Below are 22,070 nucleotides of genomic sequence, written 5' to 3'. Positions count from 1 at the left end.
TTTACAAAGTTTTTTAAACTTCGTCTCTTTCTTCTTTGTACACGATGATAAAATGCATTTACCAACTTCTTCCTTTGTACTCGTATTTTTTAATATACAATATGTACCACAAAATGTAATTTACTTGAAACTGAAACTGTGCTTGTCGTAGCCCAAGACTGTAGCGCTCCGCGAAGACAATAGAGTTTATTAATAAAGTAAATTTGATAATTTACATATTTATATTATATTTATGTTACGTTTAATCGTAGTATTAAATTTATATTGATATATTAAATATATTTTTTAATTTTTATTAAAAATTAATTTATATTATTTTTATATTATTATCAAATTTAAACTAAATTAGGAGAGGAGTAGATCTAGAAGTCTAGAAACTGAAAAGCATGGTGTGAAAAGAAAAGTGGTAGTGAAGCAAGCAGACGAGGATGGGTGGGGATGGATCGGTGTTGGGTGCTGCCAATCACGGAGTTATTTGCGCGGCTCGTAATCATGACAGCTGCCAGTAACAATTCCGCAGCTCAGATTGAGAGCGACTCTGTTTTTCTTCTGGTTTAGGGACCCTACTTGTTGAATGTGATGTCACAGACCCTTTACACGCATGCGCTAGACTGACATCTCTCCCAAGCGTATAAACATCATATGTATCGGCTGCTAGCGAGACAGCGTCGCGGAAACTTTGGGTTGTTTGCGGGTCATTGGGTTACAGGTTCTGTGTCACGGGCTGCACATTTTTTATACCGAAATCACGTATCCATGTGGCATCAAAATTATTCCTAATCGAAATTAGCCTTTTATAAATCCATCTTTTCATGGATAAATTATTATTGATTCTTCAAACCGCATGCTTATGAGCTTGTTTTTTTGTTTATATTTCGTAAGATCGCATGTAATATTTTAAAATTTAATAGATTCTGTCATGGGAGCTCAAAATTTTAGTGATATTGAATCGTTCATTAGATCCTGAAAATTTGGTAAAATCTCTCCCTCAATAAGCAATTTAATGTGTAGGAAAAAAATGATAATTTTGTCTTTATTTTTTCATTAGCAAATTCTTTTCCTGCATTTGTTGTTATCTAAAACAATGAAATTTCTTAAATAACAATATGGTTGATTAGGAAATGAATTGTGTGGTTTTGACATTGTAACAAGAGTTGCAGCATATAAATATGCATATGATGTGAACAATCTTTAAAATATTATTCAGAATATATATAAAGGATTTGAGGTTCAACCATTAGTAATAGCACAAGAGGATTCTTTAATGCAAATTGATCAACACAATTTGTACAAAAAACACCCAAATCTTTGCAAATAGTGACTCAACACGTTTACAACCTTGGTGCAAGTACAAAAATAGTAAATTGCATTGTTTAAAAAATATTTCCTAAAATTCAGTTATTAAATTACATATTTACCTTGTATGTAGATAGTGATAATCAGCTTATGAACAAAATCTTAGATCCATCGTATCTAGATGGTGGGCAGCAGCCCTTTAGAGACCTTCAAATAATTTTGAAGAATTCAGTAATTTCAACAATTGCTTGAAATGGTGAAATAAGGGAAGCCTATAACAGTGGATAAAATCTTGTCAGCAATTCATTTGTTTATAGTTTTTGGTATGCTTGACTTAACCTTGACAACATTTTCTATGTTAATTGACTAGTAAAAACTTAATTTGACATGGAAATCTTTATTAGGTTTTACTAATTAAACATATATTTAGACCAACTTCGGATGGTATCATCTTACTTTGGGGAGTTGTTTATTTCTTTCGAACATCATGTTTGTAGACATTCAATCATAGATACTAATATTTTTTTTTTTTTTTTGGATTTGGTACAATGACGATAATTCTTGACTTATTTTAAATTTATGGATTATAAAATAATTTGGTTATTGTTTTATTTCAAATGTTATTATATATTTTTATTTTTTTTTTGTGTATTTTGACTTTATATGAAACCATATCATATTATGATTATAAATAAATTAATATTAATAATTGAAAATATAGTTTAAAAAAAGTTTTTACTGATGCCTTAAAATTTATATCTACGTGTTTTATTATTGGAATATTTCAGGCTATATTGATAGTCATCATAGACTCTCGGTAAAAGTTAAAACATATAAGGTTATACTGACAGGCATTGATAATTGGTAAAAGATATACTGACGGAGATCTAATCGGTAAAATTAAAATATACGAGTCTATACTGACAGGACTAACCATTGATAAAAGGTATAATGCGAAACACACAATATTTGTTATACCAATAGCTATACATATAATGACGAACTAAAATCATCAATATATCTTTGTTACATATTTCGACAGTTTAAAAATTGTCAATATAAATTTATACCGATAAAAGATATATTGATGACTATAAATTTATCGAAATAAATATTTTGACCGTTAGTATAAGATTTATTATACTATACCAATGAATTTTTAAATTTTACTGATGATTTTTTGAGCGTCAGTATAAATCAATTTTTTGTAGTGAAACTTTGTTATATTTATAACTTATTTATTTAATTAATGAATTTTAAAATATTAATTATGATTGTTTCTTAAACGAAATAAATGAACATAACGAATAAAAATTGAACTTATTCGCAAACTATTTATCAAACTTTTCTTTATTTACACCTCATATCCCTTATTATAATTGAACAATTGGTGGAAGTGAAATGATAAATTATAGCCAACTCCAACTAGTTTGAAATTAAGAAACAATTGAGTTCATAAGTTGCATGCCTCCGAGAAGCGTTCGTGATGATTATGGGCATACATTAAATGAGAATTATACATAGGCAGGCAGTATCCATGGACTTGGAGGCTCCTTTTTTTTTTTTTTTTTTCTTTTTCATGTAGAGAATATTTAAAATCAACAAAAGCAAAGTACCGTTGGCAGAGGGAAATGCCTATGTAGTAGGTGGGGTAAATCAATGGAGGTTTCCCTTAACTTAAGCTGTCATCTACCCGTAAAAGAGAAGGGTTTTTGAGAGAGAGTTCGATATTTTTTTATTTTTACTGCTCTGAGGGGGGAGTTTTGAACTGGTCCAGAATGTGATGTTAAAAACTCCAATCTGGTTTCTGATAATTTGTTGGCTGGAGTTTTCAGCTTTATTTCATGAGCTTTTTGGTGGAAATTGGTTGGTCTTCGGTCTTCCCATTTCAGATTTCAGAACCAAAAAAATCAGCTTGGTCGGGGCTGCATTATAAATTGCTTGTCCATTCACATGGGGCCTAGATTACTTCAACTAGTTCGTGTATATATAAAACTAAAAGCAAAAAATCAGATAAAAATTGAAGGAGTGCTAGTATATAACAATAGGGGAATTAACTTTATTGGTTTCAACCCTATATATAGTTTTAATGGATCAGCCAAGTACAAGTAGGTGCTTAGGGGGAAATCTCCGATGGGAAATTTGACCATTGTTACTCATTGTGTGACTTTACTGGTTCTTTGTCAATGTTCAAATGCATGATGGAAAGTCTTCTCCAAAAATATCTTGCCAAGGCAGTAGGACATAAATTTGATAATTTTAGACCATAATAAAATGATATGATATGGACAAAAATAAAAGTGATATAATTTAAAATTTTATAAAAATTAAATATAAATTTGACAAAAAACAAAAATATAATTCATGTTTGATGTGTTGATATGAATATATATGACATAATAAATTTGATATTTATACGTATTTTATATGAAATATATATAACACAAAATACAAATTATCAAGACTAATGTGATGGTAGCCTAAACTTTATATATCTAAATTAAAGGCATTTTATCCATGTGTATAGGCATTTTATAAAGCTGTGAATATACAGTGCATATTATATGTCTCCCGATTAATTAAGAATAGTTAAAGCTATTATTTCTTGATTATTTTTTTTTTTTTTTACTAATGTCTTTTCCAGTCATTTTCAAGAGACCTCCTCTCGTCTCTAGAATGATTGCTGCGATTTGGTTTTCTCAAATACCTGGATTTGAAATTGCGATGAAATCACCAATGTTAATTTGTTGGATAGAAAATTGACCGTAAAAATTATAGATCACCAACAACATTTTTCCAGCCAAAATAAATTATTCTTCGTAGGGCACAGTTTTGAAATTCAAACTAGGAATAATAAATGAAATTACCTTAATTAATAATTAGGTCAATGAAAATGTTTATAACTAAGCTGGGTACAACTCAGTCCCCAGTAAAATGATGCAGACAAGTTATAAATGTAAGAATTAAAATTGGCAGTTGAAGTTTTTTTTTTTTTTAATTATCAAGTGCTATAAATTATGAAGGTGCACTTGGAAATTCAATATGTACAGCTTTCACTAGGAAAGGCAGAGAAATAATTAAAGAAGACAGGCAGGAAATAAGGTGGAAAAAGATTGAATTTCATAGCTGGTGAGTTAGTCAATTTAGGCATTATACATTAACGTTCAAAGCTCAGTGATCTTCAGCTGATTTCCTATAGATTGAAGTTTGAACCCACTGATTATGGAATTCCTCGCTTTCGCAAGAGTAAAAGTCGTGGATAAATATAATTCAACTATAAGCATTTTTTTTTTACATAAAAGAGTACTATTTTGAGAACTGTTTGTCTACTTGTCTAATCAATAAAATCAACCTCTATACTCAAGTTAGCGCACCTTGATTATCACGTCATTCGCCTAAAGAAAATTAACGTCCGAGCTCTTCACCCTACATGCATGCTCGCCTCGGAGTTGCTCAACTACTTGTACCTTCTCGCACATGAAGATAACTTGTTCAATTATTTTCATTAACATCTCATTAGCAGGCATAATTTAATTTATTTGGATGATTAAACATTATCCACGCGAATTTTCTTTGAGTTCATATAAATTTTTTATCAATTGTTAATTATTCACATTTTGTCCATTTTATGTCATTTATACGATAAAAAAATTTTAAATATATTATTTTAACTTCTCTTTTAAGTTTTTTTTTAAATTATTTTTTACAATTTATCTTTTCCTTTCTCTACAATCTTAATCTTCTATACTTAGATTAATTTAAGTGTTAAAATGCACATCAAAATCAAACTCCACTATTTTTTTATCATAAGTTTTTTATTACAAAATTTTTTAGGTCTGAAATTCTTTGATGTCCGAAAATTATTTTGAACTCCAATTAATCCAGAATCAAATCGGATAGAACTTCATAAGAAGATAAATTCTCTTAAACTTTTTTTTTTATTCATAAAATTCAAAATCTAAAATTTATTTTAAAAAAATCAAACTTGTTGTTACTTGAATCAACAATCGTTGATTTCTTTATTACAAATTTGATTACCTTTTACCTCACCTCCATTCAAAATATGTACCTTCAACAAAAATAAAAATTTTAAAATTTTAAATTTAAATTATTAAATATAAAAAATTTAAAATAATTGCAAGGATCAATTATACCTTGGCTATAGCTACGAGCATTTTGCTATCTCATTCCTTCAATATTTATTGCTTCATTTTGAAGCCAAATAATGATTCAGATATCTATCAAGTTTGTTTATTAATGGAAATCACGTTGAGAAAAGAAAAAGAGCTTAATTTGTTGTACTATGATTTTAATAAAAGGTTGTCCAAAAAAGAACGCTTATTGACGAGAATGATGGAGGAAAGTAATCATTGTGCATGAAAAAGAACCGAAAGAATCCACACACGTCAGGATTTTATACATACCCGTTTTCATATATGGACAAAACAAAAGTTTTTGGGGGTCACACAATTAACTTGACATGAATGATTACAAAGAACGATCAACACTATTTCATGAAAGTGATTTTGTTAAAGCGATCGGAAATTATGCTTATCAAGAAACAATTTGTTGCTTTCTAAATGATCACGGTCACTTGATTAGACCTCTCAATCATTATTTGCCGTTATTTTTCTATTGTAGGATTCTTAGGTAAGATGGTTTACCGGCAGTGATGTAACTCAGAAACTATATTTTCCCGTGAGAACATAATTTTTTTTTATATATAGCCTCATCTTATACCCTTTTTTTAATATATGAAATTATCATGTTTGCATGTTATCAAATTTAAAATTATTAAAATGACATATTTTTGAAATATAATAAAAAATATAAATAAAAATGAAATATGTGTAAAACTATGCTCTTATTTGCATTTATGTTTTTAACCAACTACCAATGCCATTGCTGATCTATAACTGAAAATTGGTCAAGAAATACTGATGAATGGCCGTCAAAATGGACATATATATTTAGATAATCAACAGGATAGCCAGCGACAAGAGAGGCAGCAGGATGTGACATAGCACACTCTTTCAGCTCGTCAACTTTTTTTTTTTCTCTATAAAAATTTGTCAATCTCATAATTCGGCCCCCTATGATAGAAAAATCAGAAACATTATATGGGAAAACATTGAAATTTTCAACGAGGTAAAAGCAGAATATAGGCTTGTCTTCTCTATGATGATTATTATGTTTAAGCGCATAGGGTTGTCCAAGTTTAGGTTTTACACTATCATTTTTTTCTCCTTTTACAATACATTAAATTTTACCTTTTTTTTTTTTTTTTTTTTTTCCTGTTGGGGCTGGAAAAAACATTAAGAAATGCAGGGTGTGAGCCCAATTATAACCGGTAAGAGTCCAAATCCTTTTGGGCCAGGGCACTGCTAAAAGTTCATTCTCTTTGTGTTTAGCTTAAGATTGAAGAGCCATGGTTTATGTGGAGGACAAAGATTATCACTAGCACATTCTTTTTCCTTCCAAATCATGAGTCCTGAACGTAGCATTTATTTTGGTTCAATGAAGATTTTGAAACTCTAGCTCACCCTGTAACTTTGAAAATTCAATATAAATTTTAATCAATGCTATGCTTTCAACAAGACTGGAAATTCTATCAATCGGGCATGTGAACTCATTAAGAAATATCCACTTATCTGAAAATCCCTGCTAACCTATTAGAATAACAATGCCGAGTTTATTACTTGAAAATTCAACATCAGCAATAGTAACCTCAAACTCTGCACCCACAAAAAAAAAAAAAAAAAAAAAGCTCTAAACAGATATGACCAATTTCAATGATAACAAAAATCAAATAATTGTTTTTAATGATATAAACTTAATAAATAACTGGATTGTAATTTGTTGCATTATAGCAGTATTCTGTTAATTTTAAATAAATAAAATTTCAACTTATTACAAAAAAAAATTAATAAATTTTTTAAAAATAGATATGACAATACATTTCGTCAGATTTTTCACAATTTTTTTAAGAAAGAATGATCTTTATCTTACGAATTTGCTCATGTAATTTCTCAAAACCTGGCTTAGTAGGCCTCATGGGTTCATATGCCACTGGTATAGCCATAGTTTCTTTTAATAGCAAAATAAAATCTGTATTCCATTTAAAAACAAAAACGTTAAATAAAATGAAAAAAAAAAACGTATTGGATTGAAAGATTATGAATTCATGTCTTTATTACCAGGGTTATTGTTCGAAACAAGTTTGCTTTGCCTCCAAGAAATTAAGTGTAATAATAGATTTGATAAATTTAAATAGTACAGTAACATATGAAAAAATATATATATAATTTAAAATTTTAATAACAATTATATATATATATATATTTGATCAAAATAAAAAAAAATTATTTCATATAATCATGTGAATTATGACAGACAATATTTATGTTGCACACGTAGTCGAAATAAATCAGTTCTAATACGAATGCTAGAATTATCATATCTGAGTTAGGGTCACAATATGAGCCAGGCGTTAGCTTATTTAAGGTCATAGGCTCCAAATCAATGCCGAACTAGGGTTTTGTACTTTTGTTTTATCAAGATAATTAAACCTTTTATAGTATTGGGCCAGTTCATTAGCAGTTGTGTCTGAAACGTGGGTCAAAACCCAAAATTATTCTCAACATTGAGAGGGCAAAGCCGATGTTTGTACTTGAACCATCCTGAGTCGATCCGCACTACAACTGGTCCGACGAAAAACCCTAAACCTGGTAATAAAGCTCAGCGCCCTACATATATATCTTTTGCAAAGCTTTCCTTCTTATTTCTCCACTGTTTTGAGAAAAGAGGCAGCACAGGCAGCAGCTTCACATTCCCTTGCATCAAATCTTCCTGGTTTCCATCTCACTTTTCCCTGTTTCTTCGTATAATTTGTAAAAAGCTTGCATTAGAATGGGGGCTTCGATTTGTCTTTATTCTGGGTTTTCTTTTTAATTATACTGTATGTATGTTCTCCCATCTCTTTTTCTATTTTGAGGATCTTCAATCAAACAAGTAAAAACCCACTAATCATTAGATTAAAACCTTATATTTCTGCAATATATTCTTTTACTGGAGATGTTTTATTCTTTCAATGGAAAGGATCAGCTTTCTGTTGCATATGAACTTGTTTTCATACTTGTTTCATTCTTAGTTTAGTATTTAGAATTTAGTGATTGAATTCAATGTGTTGATTCATTCCCTTAGTTTTAGATTTTGAATTATGTAAATTAATTTTGGATGAGAGATTTTTTTTTTTTTTAATTGGAATTGATTGTTCTGAACAGAAGCCAAAACTCAGGTTAAGGACGATGGCGTATGCTGCAATGAAGCCTACCAAGCCTGGTTTGGAGGAGCCCCAGGAGCAGATTCACAAGATCAGGATCACTCTCTCTTCTAAGAATGTGAAAAACCTCGAAAAAGGTGCAATTATTTGTTTGCTGAAACTAGTATAGTTTCATTTATTATGTTGTTGTCTCTATAATTTTGTTAATAAATTTCCTTTTCCTTGGTATAATTTCATATACAATGTTTCTTATAATCCAGTACTTTTGTTTGAGTGATGATATGTATTCAATTGATACACTTAACAATTAGCATCTAATTTATTTCTGTCTGATTGATAGTTTGTGCTGATTTGGTTCGAGGTGCCAAGGATAAGAGATTGAGAGTTAAGGGACCAGTGAGAATGCCCACCAAGGTTCTTCACATCACAACTAGGAAGTCTCCCTGTGGTGAAGGTATTTACTTATTTTGCGTCTAACTGACTCTGATATGATGCAGCTTATGTAACTTAGTTGCTTTTATTTAGAATGTTTGTTTTTTTGTATTGAGAGAATGGTTTAAAAGCCTACTCTGTCCTTAAAATCAATTCTGTAGTTCCTTTTTTCTGGGAGATGAAAGTTAGAGGTTATGTCTTGTTATAAAAGAAAATATGATACTATCTTTCTGGTCTGCTTGGTAATCAGAACGCCATGTAGGATTACTTTTAAGGAGTGTGTGTTTGTGTATGTTTGCCCTGTCCCTCTACCTTTACTGCTGTTAACAGGCCCCAGCAAAAATTTGAATTATACATCCATCCTTTTGGAACAATCTAAGGACTGTCATTTGCTAGCTTTTTGCATGTTAAACATGTTGAACTTGTCTTAGTAATGGAAGCTTCGAATATTTGAGCTACTTGGTGCATATTGTTTTGTTTGGCCTACAGAAATGGAGTTTATGTATGTTTTCTTTTTAGTTGGATGCCCACTGGTTTCTAATAAGTTTGATATTGTAATTGTTGGGATCTTGCGTTTCAACTGTATCTGTTGATTGTGTCTGTTGGTTATGGCTGGGGTTTGAGATGCAGGCCAATCAAGTAATGTATGCTAAGGGATTCATGTAACATGAGCAATTTGTTTGTACAATTTATGAAACAATTTGTGTGCTTTGTAGGAACAAACACATGGGATCGATTTGAGCTCCGTGTTCACAAGCGAGTTATTGACCTCTTCAGCTCCCCTGATGTGGTCAAGCAGATCACTTCTATCACCATTGAACCTGGTGTTGAGGTGGAGGTTACCATTGCAGATTCTTAAATGGCATATGGTTTTCGCTGTTTGTGTTTTCCCATACTAGTGTTCAAGTGAAGATTCTATTCTGTTTTGTGGCTCCGGATTTTGTTTCCTTTTTGTTACCTAAAGATTATGTTTGGATATTTTATTTAATGCATTATTTGACTTTAAAGATCATGAAATGAGCAATATTCATCAATTGTTTCAAAGATTAGTGAGGGACCCATCGAGGAGAACGAGCAAGGAACTCGCTGCCTTTGGTTTCCCTTTTGCATTACATGGTTGCACCTTTTTGGTCGTGTTTGGACTTTGCAGAACCTCTGGTTGATGGTAAGGTTTATACATGACTGGAGTTTCGACAGGGGGGGTTAGGAGAATAATCTTAGCGAGACTTACTAAGAGTGCTATAAATGGTGGTTTTGCTCTGAATCGTGCAGTCTTATCGTGGGTCTGTTTTTCCAAATTTAAACAGGTAACTTTTCAATTTTTATGTATAAAAATATCAACTTGGTTTGTTGATGTTACGATTGTGAGATGATTTTGTTGGTGCTTAACGTTGAAAATTTTCATTTCTTCTTCACCCACACCCTTTTAAAACTCTTACACTCTGACTAACCTAAGTTTCCATCCGGTTACCCTAACCCAACTCTCAACATCAGGCCCTCATACTGCCTGTCGTACACAATCGTCGTTCACTAGTGGGCGCCGAATTTTCTCCCAAAGCATTCAATATTTCTCTGAAAGCATAGATGGTAGATATGAACAACAAGAAGAAGCTATTACTGTAAATTTAGAATCTCATATGGTAGATACATTCCATATCAATAGACGAAATTGCATTCAATATGAAAAGGCAGAGAAAATAAAAAGCTACAGAATGAAGTTGAGGAACTTCATGATTTTTGTGCTGCTGCATGTGCACCACAGCGACCTATAACAGAAATACATCAAGAGAACTGGAATTTCATATAATCCGGCCTTCCAGATGGAGTACTTGTATACATTATTCAATATTCAAAGATATCAAAGCGTGCACCTTGTCATTTCTTAAGGAGCAAAAGCGAATAAAGTAACGCGATGTTCATACATTTTGTAGCAAAGGAAAATACTACAATAAGATTACATAATCTTATTGGTACTGCTCTAAATAAGAAAGTCGCGCAACGGGGATCGCAACCAGTGGATCCATTTTCTTCAAAACTATTCCAAACTTCTCCTGTGTATCAGGTTTTTTTCCCTCCGGCAATTTCCATTCAAAAGAATGCAGCAGGACAGCCAAGACGTGCATCATCATTCTTTCTGCCATGGCAATACCGACACAAATTCTCCTCCCTGATCCAAATGGAAGAAAGTGGAAATTATTTCCCAGATAGTTCCTTCTCTCAGTATCTTTCAAGAATCTCTCAGGTTCAAATTGAAGCGGATCTTCCCAAAACTCAGGGTCCCTTTGTATCGCCCATGCATTAAATAAAACTCTTGAATCTTTAGGGATGGTATATCCAGCCACGGTGCAGCTCATGCTGGGACTACGAGGTACTAGCAGAGGAATAGGCGGATGACACCGAAGTGTTTCCTTTATTACTGCATCTAAATAGACTAGTTGAGGAAGATGAGACTCTTCTACAATATTGTTCTGGTCTCCAACCACGCTGTCCAATTCCTCAACAGCTTTTCTCATTTTATCTGGATGCCGTAGTAACTCTGTCATTATCCACTCTACAGTTGTGGATGTTGTGTCCGTGCCGGCGATAATTATATCCTGAATATCATAAATTTTCAATGCCAAATATATATAACGACAAATATTTGTAGGACATTTGTTGATTAAACAAATATATCATATATAATTTTACCAGTAAAATATTGCTGTATAGAAGGTACAAAACTGAAATAAAAAGCCTATAATCAACAACTAGAAGCAATGCCTGAATCATCCATTTCCATTTCATTACAAAATAAGTATGATTGTAGAATTGTTGATTATAAATCTCATTTTTAAATAAATGTTTCTGGAAAGGAAGACCCTAATAATTAAAATCTTGACAAAGAAAAAACTTACTTGAAGATATGAGAACAGATTAAATATAATTCTATTGTCCTAAATCCTATATGATCAGAACAGATTAGATTACTTGAAAATCATAGGTTTTGTTGAAGAGTGTAAATTGTCTGGAAGGATTTTAGATAACATACCATCACCAAAGCCTTAACTTCGTTCATGGATAATGAGGATTTACAATCTCCTTGTTGATTCAACTCCAACAACAACTGCAGAAAATCCTTGGTCTCTCCCTTGGGTTGTTCAACCTCTGCTCGCTGTGCTATCACTGATTCTAAAATCTCATCGAACCAAGCCGAAACCTTCTTCATTCTTGATTGAACTCCTTGTAAATCGAAACGGGTGAGAAAAGGAAAAAATTCAGAAATGTTAGGTACTCCTAGCAACTCAACCAACTCGACAACTACTTGCCTAAACTCAATGCCAAGCCTGTTTCTTTCCTCTCCGTGCAGTGAACCACCCCACACCATGCTTGTTATCACATTTAAAATGGTAAGGAACATTTGGTCACCAATGTTAACCGGTGATGAGCCAACTTTCCCGTAAATATCCTTCACCATTTCTCGAACCTCTCGTCGACGCAGCGCATAACAACCATCAAGGCTTGTGTTGCTCAAAATTTCTCGAACAATAAGCTTACGCAGCTTACGCCATTCGGGGTCATTAGGTCTCCATGCCACGTCAGATCCACCATACGTGGCGATTATAGCTGCTGTGGGAATGTCACGGTTGGCAAAGATTGCATCATGATCCTTTAGGACCTCTTTGGCAACTGAAGCTGAGTTTATAACTATGCAGATATTGCTTCCCAGCCGAAGTTTGATAACGGGGCCATAGATTTGAGCCAGTTTGGAGAAATATTGATGCAAATCAGGTTGGAGGAAAGGAAGGTTTCCTAGTATAGGCAAGCCTGGAGGACCTGGTGGCAAGGGCGGCATGTTTTTATTGAATTTCTTAACCCACAGTGCACAACAGGCAATAGTTAGTGCGGCTGCCAAAAGAGTTGCTGCTGTTCTGATGATGGTGTGCTCAGCCAGTCCATTACAGCAGCAGCACCATGACCAGCTGCCGCAGGATTGATCAGAAACTTTACCGAAGAGATAGTTCGGCATGATTAATTAACTAATTAGTCGCAATTCAGGAATATGTTTGGGAGATAGCCAAAGCCCAAGAAGTGAACTTCAAGCTCTTATAGACAGATATGCATGTTCGGTGACTTCTTGTGGCCAAGGACGCATTTTGCAGTATTTAGTATGGAAAAAAAAAATCACGATATTTTGTTCCCAAAATTTACTTTTTCATATACCACCACAATACATTATTGTTGTTTCTATTTAAAGATAAAAAGAAAAATAGGTGCCACAAGATTGGGTGAAGACTGTAGGGAGCTGCTTTTAACTGCGCCATATTCACTTTTCATTTGCATCTCCAAAAAATAAATAAATAAAAAGAAAAATGCCCCCAATCATCTCTTTTGTATTTCTTATCACATTGATATATTTTGAAAGAAGAAATTCAAATATATTTTTAAATTATGTTTGATGCATAAATAATTGATAGATAAAATAATAATTATTTTATATCATGTTTGACTTGTATAAAAAAATAAATTAAATTTATAAAAAAAATTATCATTATTTTGACATGTGATAATCTAATCATTTCAAAATAAAAATATATTTTTTTCATTCATGAAATTGAAATTATATATTTTATTATATTTTAAAAATTATATTAATAATTTAAATTATATAGACTTTTAAAAAAATAATTTTCATCAATATATAAAATAATTTTATAATAATTATTACACATATCAAATATAAATTAAAATAATATTATTTAATATAATTTCTTTCATAATTATTTTATTCTATCCTATCACAATTTTATATTCCAAATGCACTCTCATCGGTATAACTGTGGAATAGATAAACGTGCAATGGGTATTGCAGCAAGGGATTCCACTTTCGACAAGACAAATCTTAGTTTTTCTTTTATATCAGGCAATTCCCATTCAAAAGAATACACCAAGACAGCTAACACGTACGCCACCATTTTTTCTGCCAAAGGAATTCCAACACAAGTTCTCCTCCCCGATCCAATTGGAAAAAAATGGAAATTGTTTCCTACATAATTACCTTTCTCAGTGTCCTTCAAGAATCTCTCAGGTTCAAATTCAAGAGGACCTTCCCAAAACTCAGGGTCCCTTTGTGTTGCCCATGCAACCCTGGAATGTTTAGGGATGGTATATCCAGCCACAACGCAAGTCTTGCTGGGCATGTGAGGCACTAGCAATGGAGCAGCAGGATGAATTCAGTGTCTCCTTTGCAACTGCTTCCAAATATAGCAGTCGAGGAAGATGAGACTCTTCTACAATGTTTTGGTTTCCAACCACCGTCTCCAATTCCTCACAGGCAATAACTGCAACCTTATCATACAAGTTCGACATCATTGAGTATATCTGTTCCGAATAGAGAAAGCAGAACAAATGGACTTATGTATACCAGGGCGGCTGGTAATGCGTGGTTGAGGGGGCCTTGGCTCCTCAAAAATTTTTTTAAACCCTTTAGTATATGTAACAAATTTAAATTGATCTCCAAATTAAAAATATTAATTTTTTTATGATTTCGTAATTCAATTTTGTTACTTGCAATTTAATTAAAGGGTTAAAATTACATTACTATTTGTTTTTTTTTATTATATCCATTAATCATTATTTAGAAATTTTTAAAATAAAAAATTTTGTTGTTTATTTTAAATCACAATAATTTGATTTTAACTTTCTGTTTTTCTCAACAATACTAAGTCTCTAATCAAGTATTAAATATGTTTTTTTTGTCAAGAATTAAATTTTATTTACTGAAATTAAAAATTTAATATTTTATCAACAGATCACATGATTGTTAACATTTTTTCTGTTCTTTTTAGCTAATTACAATTTTTCTTGTCCATATCAGATTTCATTTTTAATTAATCTTGATTTTGTGTCATATTATCTTGTAATATTTTTCTAACACAAAAATCATATTCAAATCACATTAAAAAGTTAAAAATAAAATAAAATAAACACCATTGATTTTCAATCTCAAAAGTTTCAACTTCATTTTTTAAAAGTGTATTTATTTTTCTTGTTTGTATATTTTTTTTAATGGTCCATTTATGCCTATAAAAATATTGATTTGTGCACTTTTATTTTAACTTTAAACTGTAAAAAAAAAAAAGAAAATTTTCATATTTTATTAAAAGGTTATGTAATTAATAATTCTACTATTAATTTAAAAGTTATGTTATTTTTAAATGTGTTATAATGATTTTTTCTTTTATAATTTTATAAACTCATTTTTTAATATATTTTTTAAACATATACATTTATATTAATAAATATGTAAAATATATATTTTTTATAGAAATATAATAAAATATGTTTTATAAAAATTAGATTAAAACATAATATTAATTGACCCCCTTAAAGATAAATGTCAAGATCCATCACTGTATATGTAACTCAGCTCTTCTGAACATGGTTTTCCACAAGGTAAATGTTCCTTAGGTTTCTTGTTAAAAATGATTATATCAAAATTTATTTATTTAAAGAGTTATCACGATTAATGATATGTAAGAAACTTGTTATAAATATAGTTTATAATCAAAATTTGATTCCTATTTATTTAAAAATAAAAACTTTTTAAAATTTTTAATAAAACTATTTATATTAAAATTATCAAAATTTATTAAAAAAATTTTCAAAATTTATACACTATTAAACAATGTATTTAATTTTATATATTATAATTTTTAATTTTAATTTTAATTTAATATATTTTGAACAGAAAAGCTAACAAACTTAACTTAAAAAACCTTCTCTTGACCTAATCTCTAGTGGATGTCCCTTGTTAAGTATAACAAATAGATAATGATGATGTTTTGTTTTTTAAAATGAAGTATTGATGATGATAACATTTATATATATATTTTTAATTAGATAAGATATTAATTATGGAGTAATATTTTTTATTAAATACGGTTGTTGCGTAAGATAGTTTTAATGTATTAAAATTATAGTGTTATAATGTAATTTTAAGAAAAATTATCAAATATATTTACAGTAAAATTTTTTTACTTCGTTGATGACATATATTTTTTAGAATATATATTGAAAATAAAAAAATAATTAAAAAAAAGATATATGCTACCATTTTTATTTTATTTGTAAAATTAAAAAATTTCATTACATTAAATAATATTTTTAATTTTAAATATTAAATTCAAAAGTCAAAAGTGAGGTAATGATTTATGTATTGTAATTTATCATTATTTATGTATCGTATGCGTCTAAGCTAATCCATGTCAAATTAATTATCACAAAATTTTCACGATGACATGATATAAGCTCCCAATAGTGATTGATGATACCATAAAGGGTTAAATATGAAAATATTCTTATATCATATATTTTTTGTTAATTGGATATATAAAGAAATAAAATTCTCGTTTTCGCATTTCTATGTTATATATTTTCTATCAATCTTATATCTAAAAAAATAAAATTATCATTTTTGCATTCAAACTTTCATTCCATCAAACATTTTGTTAATCTTAACTAACACCTTAATCAAGTTATTGATGTGACATTAATACTTAATAAAATAATGACGTGTGGCACACATAAATATTTGATCATTACCACATTATCTATTTTCTATGTCATTTTTTTTAAAATTTTTATTTTTAAAAAATATTTTTTATTTTTTAAATTTTTGGTTGATGTGATGATAATTGAATATTTATAACAATTGTCATGATTTTATTAAGCACTTATGTTACATTAATCATTTAATTGATAATAACAATGTAATGTACTAAAGTGCTTGATGGAATACATATCAAAGTACCAAAGTAAAAATTTTATTTATTTAAGTATTAAATTGACATAAGATGAATAGTATTCGAGATATTTTACATATTAACCTACTATAAAATAAGGGTCGGTCATTGATGCATTGATGAGCCATGGTCCATTGACGATTTAATTAAGGTTAAACATAAAATTGACTCTTATATTATATTTTTTTGTTAGTTTAGTATCTAAATAAATAAAATTATTAGTTTGGTACTCCAACTTTTATTCTTCTATTTTGGTACCTCGGATTAATAACGTTAGTCAACTTGTTGACATAACATGAACATCGAGTAGGATGCTGACACTTGTTAAACTATCTAATCAATGTCATGTTGCTTTCCTTTAGGAGTACTACAAGTGTACGGATCACAAAAATAATAAAAATTAGAAGTATTTTGAATTATCATCTCTTCAAAATTTTAATAAGTACTATAGACTTAGAATTTAGTATCGATTTTAACATTTCAGATATATCTGATCTTACAAAATTGTGAAAATGATCTAATTAACCTAAATAAATCTTAAATTATTAGATAATTAAAACCTAAATTTAACTAAAAATTATGGAGGTTAAAGATTTATAGGAAAAATTACAAAAAAAAATAATTTTCTAAAATGCCAAGTTATTAAAAATGAAAAGCGAAAAAATCAAAAATTAAATTAAACATAATTAAATGCATAAATTAAAATTGAAATTAAAGAGCAAAGGGATAAAAATAGAACTTGAATTCAACAATAAAAATAAAAATTAACCTAACAAAACATAAAAAGCAAAATTAGCATTTTTAATTTAAAATTAATCTAAGTAAATTCCTAACTTAACCTAAGATGCAAACTAAAATGTAAAACAAAAATTAAATAGGAAATTGACATGGAAATGCATGGAATGATGTCCTAAGAATAAAAATTAAAGAATACACAAAAGCTAAACTAAAATCTTAATGTAAAGCCATCAATTTTCATTAAGGTATTTTACTGAACACGTAATGTACTACATACAATCTCTTAAATTAACTTACCTAAATTCTAAGGCATTCAACCAAAATTAAACCTAAGCTAAGCTAAATAAAATTGATATGAAAAATGCTAGAAAGAACAACTAATTTAGATAGAAAATGGGGAAACTCTCAAATTGAACTAAAATGCAACATGTGTAGCTTAACCGAAACAAAATATGACCTTAATAGATGCAAACACTAAATGTTCCTTGTGTAAATTAAAACAAACTTAAAATAAGACCAAAAACCTATAGGAAGCTAATGCAAAAATTGAATCAAATTAGGTAAAAAAAAATAGTATAAAACCAAACTTAAAAATGCACACTACATGCAACTTATGGTCTAAAATGCTATGTAAATGTGATCTTACCTAAAGAATTTGCAAAAACTATTTTAATACCTTCAAATAGACATAAGAAATGCAAAAAAAAAAAGCGCAAGAAAGCTTTGCCTAAAACTAACTAGAAAATGAGCAAAACAGTGTTCAAATTGAAAGCAAAATAAAAGCATAAAATAAAATTTTATAAGGCTAAATGCTACCTAAAATTAAAAAAAATATATACAAATGCAACATGAAATCTAACCTAGAATATTAAAATAGACATGAAATGAACAAAAAATATGCAAGGGAACTTCACTAAAACAAAATAAAAAATAGATGCAAAACAGTTTTGAAAACTAGTAAAGAAAAATGCATGAAAACCAAAACTACTTCCTAACCATTTCACTAAACATTAAACCAATATTTTTTTTTTATCATATTATCAATGTAAAAACATCATAAAAACATGCACCAAAAACCACAAGATGGAACATAAAATAAAAAAAAAATTGGGCAAAAATTAATACAAAATGATAAAGCATGAAATGAAGATAAAAAGAAAGAATCAAGTCTCTTAGGTTGCCATGAGAATTTTCTTAAATGAAAGCCACCTTTGACTATTCTCTTCTTCCAATCAAAAGCTCAAATATAAAACAAACTAAGGTAGAAAATAAAAAGAGCCAAAGTTGGGAAAAACTAAAAAGGAAAGCTAAAAATTCATTGTCAAAATTGTTAAGGAAAAACAAAAGTAAAAATAAAAAAAAAATAGTCTTAAACCAAAAGTTCCCTCTTTAAACCTAAGTCAAGCTCAAAATAAGTATCTCAAAACAAGCAAAAATGATCCCCAAAAGTCACAATAAAGTAAAAAAAAAAAAAAAAAGGTTGTTTTACCAAAGACGTGAAAATTGAAAATGAAGGAAGAAAAAATGATACAAACAATTGGTTTCCCTTTTTTGTCTCCTTAAAATGTCATATTTTCTAGCCCTAGGTCTTTTGTAAGCCATAAATGGTTTCTTGAGTCATGCAAATCAGTAACCATGCTTGACTATTATTTTTCATTGTGTTTTCACTTGTAGCTTGATTTTTAATTTATTCTTTTTTCTTTCTCCTTTTTTGCCGATTCTTTTTACTCAAATTTGGCTTGACTTATGGCTTGTTAGCTTGGCTTTCCTCTTTTTTTAAACTCTAGAACCAACTTGAAACTCTTCTGAATCAGTTAATTTTTTTTCTTTTAAATTTCAAGCAAAAACTATGATGTATGGAGCAAGAAAACAATATAAAATTTTTTTAATTTTTTTGTACAATGAACAGCTGAAATTTTCTTTCATTTTTCTTGTACATTAGCATAGCTCTCTAAGGCTTCTTTTCATGGAACATTAAAATGGCTTAAAGTGTAGACAAATAGGGCTTCATCTTGCAACCAATCATCATCAGTCGAATCAATACCACTCCACAAGTTTGTAGCATCATTTGGATGTGATTCCAATGGAACGGTAGCTACTATTTTACGGTTGATTTTTCTTCATTTAAGGTGCTAACCAAATGATGATTCAAGGGTCTCAAATATTAGCCAATCCTTATGCTACAATATGCCAAGTCAGTTCCTTCATATTTTCTATTCAAGTTCGAAGAATGTAATGTTAACCACGTGATAGCGTATGGATAAGGCAGCAACATTTTGTCATCTCATGTTAATGATTTAAATTTTTTTCAAACACCTCATCTCATAACTTGGCAGCTTCCTTTTCTTCCTCATTCACTAACCATTGATGTCCATAGGTCCTCATGCATCATCAAAAGGTCCAAGCATTATGCACGTTTATGGTTTAGCAAGGTGAAGTGCATCTATAATTTTCTATGATTTGGCTTTAAGGTTTTTAGTTCATGGATATTTTTGTCCCTCCTTTTCTTTGACTTTGATTATGTATTTTTGGCTTAGTAATCCTATACAAAAGACAAAATAAACAAATTTAAGAGAATTTGTAAAAATTTGTTAAGGAATAAGCTAAAATTAAGTCTAAAATGGTAAAATTCATATAATTAAGCAAAGGATAATTCTATAAAATTTAGAATTATCACATCACACCATCAATTGTTGTATAGGTATTTAATTAAATTTTAAAAAATTTAAAAAATTCAAAGAAATTAAAAAATCTAAAAATTTTTGAAAAAATATGAAATATTTTAAAAATTATAAAAGGTAAAAAAATTGAAATACTTTTAAAAATTATAAAAAATTTTAAAAAATTTATGAAATTTTAAAAAATTCAAAAAAGAAAAAAGAAATTAAAAAAAATAAAAAATAGAAAAAAAGTTCTAAGAAATTTCAAAAATAAAAATTTTCACAAAAATAAATTTTCTTAAAATTCAAAAAAAGATTCACAAAATTTTTTTAAAAAAAACTAAAATTAAAAAGTCTTAACATTTTTTAAGAATATTAAAAATTATAAAATTTTTTGAAAAAATGTTAATATTAAATTTTTTTTGAAAAAACTAAAAAATTTTAAAAATTGGAAACATAATAAAGATTAAAGATAAAATTATAAAAAATAAAAAAATTAAAATTTTAGTAAAAAAATCCAAAATATTTAAAACAAACTTTGAAAAATGCAAAAAATATATAAGAAATTAAAATTGTAACATTCAAAAAATTGAAAAAATTAAAGAATTTTATAAAAAAATTACAATTTTTTTCAAAATTACAATTTTTTTCAAAATTACAATTTTTTTCAAAATTTTAAAAGTTTTTGTGAGTTTTTTTTAATTTTAAATAGTTATTTGTTCAAATTTTCAAAAATTTTATTTTTTGGATTTTTTATTAAAATTTAGAGATTTTCTGAATTTTTAAAGTTTTCATAATTTTTAAATTTTTTAAAAACATTTCAGTTTTTATAATTTTTTATAATTTTTTTTAAACTCTTTAAAATTTTTTAGATTTTTTAAATAATTTTTTATAAATTTTCTTTTAATGCTTATATAGCAATTAATGATGTAGCATTAACTTAACTTTTTTTATATATGTCAAAATCTTATTGAACATTAATGTTACATTTGTAAATTAATTGACGTCATTAGTTTCTGATGCTAAAGTAGTTGGAGGAACGAATATGGAAGTACCACGTTGACAATTTTATTTTTTAGGTACCAAATTGATAAAAAATATATAATATAGAAACTAATTTTATAAGATTAAATATAAAAATAGCCCATGCATTATACATTTTTTAAATTTAGTATCTAAACAAATAAAATTGTCAATTTGAAACTTAAACTTTCATTTCGTCATCCACTTTAGTACTTCAAATTGTCGTTAATCAACTTGTTGATATTGCATAAACATATAATAAGTTAGTTTTTAAAAATTAGTAAAGATTAAAGAAAAAAATCATTTTTACAAATTATAAAAATTATTAAATTTAAAAAATTCAAAAAATTAAAAAATTTAATAAAAATTAAAAAATTGTAATAGAAATAAAAATTTCTTCAAATTAAAAAAAAAATCTAAAATAAAAAATCTAAATTTTTTGAAAAATTTTGAAATTAAAAAAATCTACTTTTTTAAAATATGAAAATTTAATAAAAAATTCTTAAAATTTTTAAAAAATTATGAAAAATTAAAAATTTTCAAAAAATTGAAATATGCTAAAATTTTATAACAAATAAAAAAGATTAAGAAAAATAAAAAACTTAAAATTTTAATAAAAAATCCAAAAAAACAATTAAAATTGTAACATTAAAATAATGAAAAATTTCACAATTTTTGAAAATTTTTTTACAATTTTTAAAAATTTTAGATTTTGTTCAAATTTTTTTTTTATTATTTTCAATTTTTTAAAATTTTGTGATTTTTTTTAAATTTAGGAAAATATTAATTTTATTAAAATTTTTATTTTTTTGAATTTTTCAAAAAAATTTAAGTTTTGTATTTTTTTATTAAAATTTT

General features: G+C 28.3%; 3 protein-coding genes across 6 annotated transcripts; 1 reads left to right on the top strand and 2 right to left on the bottom strand.

The window, feature by feature from the left end:
* Nucleotides 1-7,869: 7,869 nt before the first annotated feature.
* LOC111310553 (small ribosomal subunit protein uS10y) lies at nucleotides 7,870-10,027 on the top strand. Of its 4 annotated transcripts, none has more exons than XM_022910047.2 (4): nucleotides 7,870-8,024; nucleotides 8,580-8,715; nucleotides 8,919-9,032; nucleotides 9,727-10,027. In XM_022910047.2, exons 2-4 carry the CDS (start codon nucleotides 8,604-8,606, stop codon nucleotides 9,867-9,869), a joined length of 369 nt encoding a protein of 122 aa, XP_022765782.1. In that variant the 5' UTR covers nucleotides 7,870-8,024; nucleotides 8,580-8,603; the 3' UTR covers nucleotides 9,870-10,027. The 4 variants fall into 4 exon arrangements, with proteins under 4 accessions (XP_022765782.1, XP_022765776.1, XP_022765786.1 ...); XM_022910041.2 differs by having other exon boundaries at nucleotides 7,988-8,148; XM_022910051.2 differs by lacking the exon at nucleotides 7,870-8,024 and adding an exon at nucleotides 8,065-8,254.
* Nucleotides 10,028-10,779: 752 nt separating this feature from the next.
* On the bottom strand, nucleotides 10,780-13,349 carry LOC111310542 (flavonoid 3'-monooxygenase CYP75B137-like). Its single transcript, XM_022910034.2, has 2 exons — nucleotides 12,039-13,349; nucleotides 10,780-11,604 (listed from the first exon to the last, which is right to left on the bottom strand). Exons 1-2 carry the CDS (start codon nucleotides 13,014-13,016, stop codon nucleotides 10,975-10,977), a joined length of 1,608 nt encoding a protein of 535 aa, XP_022765769.2. The 5' UTR covers nucleotides 13,017-13,349; the 3' UTR covers nucleotides 10,780-10,974.
* Nucleotides 13,350-13,812: 463 nt separating this feature from the next.
* On the bottom strand, nucleotides 13,813-19,918 carry LOC111303028 (iridoid oxidase-like). The gene is made up of 3 exons (XM_089765211.1): nucleotides 19,892-19,918; nucleotides 14,181-14,368; nucleotides 13,813-14,134 (listed from the first exon to the last, which is right to left on the bottom strand). The coding sequence occupies exons 1-3, from the start codon at nucleotides 19,916-19,918 to the stop codon at nucleotides 13,813-13,815; spliced, it is 537 nt and encodes a 178-aa protein (XP_089621337.1).
* Nucleotides 19,919-22,070: the final 2,152 nt, after the last annotated feature.

This window comes from Durio zibethinus, chromosome 9, assembly GCF_047325235.1.
Source record: "Durio zibethinus cultivar Kanyao isolate XHJ-2024 chromosome 9, ASM4732523v1, whole genome shotgun sequence".
NCBI lineage: Eukaryota > Viridiplantae > Streptophyta > Magnoliopsida > Malvales > Malvaceae > Durio > Durio zibethinus.
This window is presented reverse-complemented; position numbering and strand designations above follow the sequence as displayed.

What these genes read in the sequence shown, in the direction of transcription:
- LOC111310553 (XM_022910047.2), top strand. Translation starts at nt 8,604, where the DNA reads ATGGCGTATGCTGCAATGAAGCCTACCAAGCCTGGTTTGGAGGAGCCC. An exon ending in TGTGAAAAACCTCGAAAAAG is followed by an intron (nt 8,716 to 8,918) that starts GTGCAATTATTT and finishes TCTGATTGATAG; the next exon opens with TTTGTGCTGATTTGGTTCGA. An exon ending in GAAGTCTCCCTGTGGTGAAG is followed by an intron (nt 9,033 to 9,726) that starts GTATTTACTTAT and finishes TGTGCTTTGTAG; the next exon opens with GAACAAACACATGGGATCGA.
- LOC111303028 (XM_089765211.1), bottom strand. Translation starts at nt 19,918, where the DNA reads ATGCATGAGGACCTATGGACATCAATG. An exon ending in AGGACCTATGGACATCAATG is followed by an intron (nt 14,369 to 19,891) that starts GTTAGTGAATGA and finishes TATTCGGAACAG; the next exon opens with ATATACTCAATGATGTCGAA. An exon ending in GCTAGTGCCTCACATGCCCA is followed by an intron (nt 14,135 to 14,180) that starts GCAAGACTTGCG and finishes TAAACATTCCAG; the next exon opens with GGTTGCATGGGCAACACAAA.
- LOC111310542 (XM_022910034.2), bottom strand. Translation starts at nt 13,016, where the DNA reads ATGCCGAACTATCTCTTCGGTAAAGTTTCTGATCAATCCTGCGGCAGC. An exon ending in AAGTTAAGGCTTTGGTGATG is followed by an intron (nt 11,605 to 12,038) that starts GTATGTTATCTA and finishes TATGATATTCAG; the next exon opens with GATATAATTATCGCCGGCAC.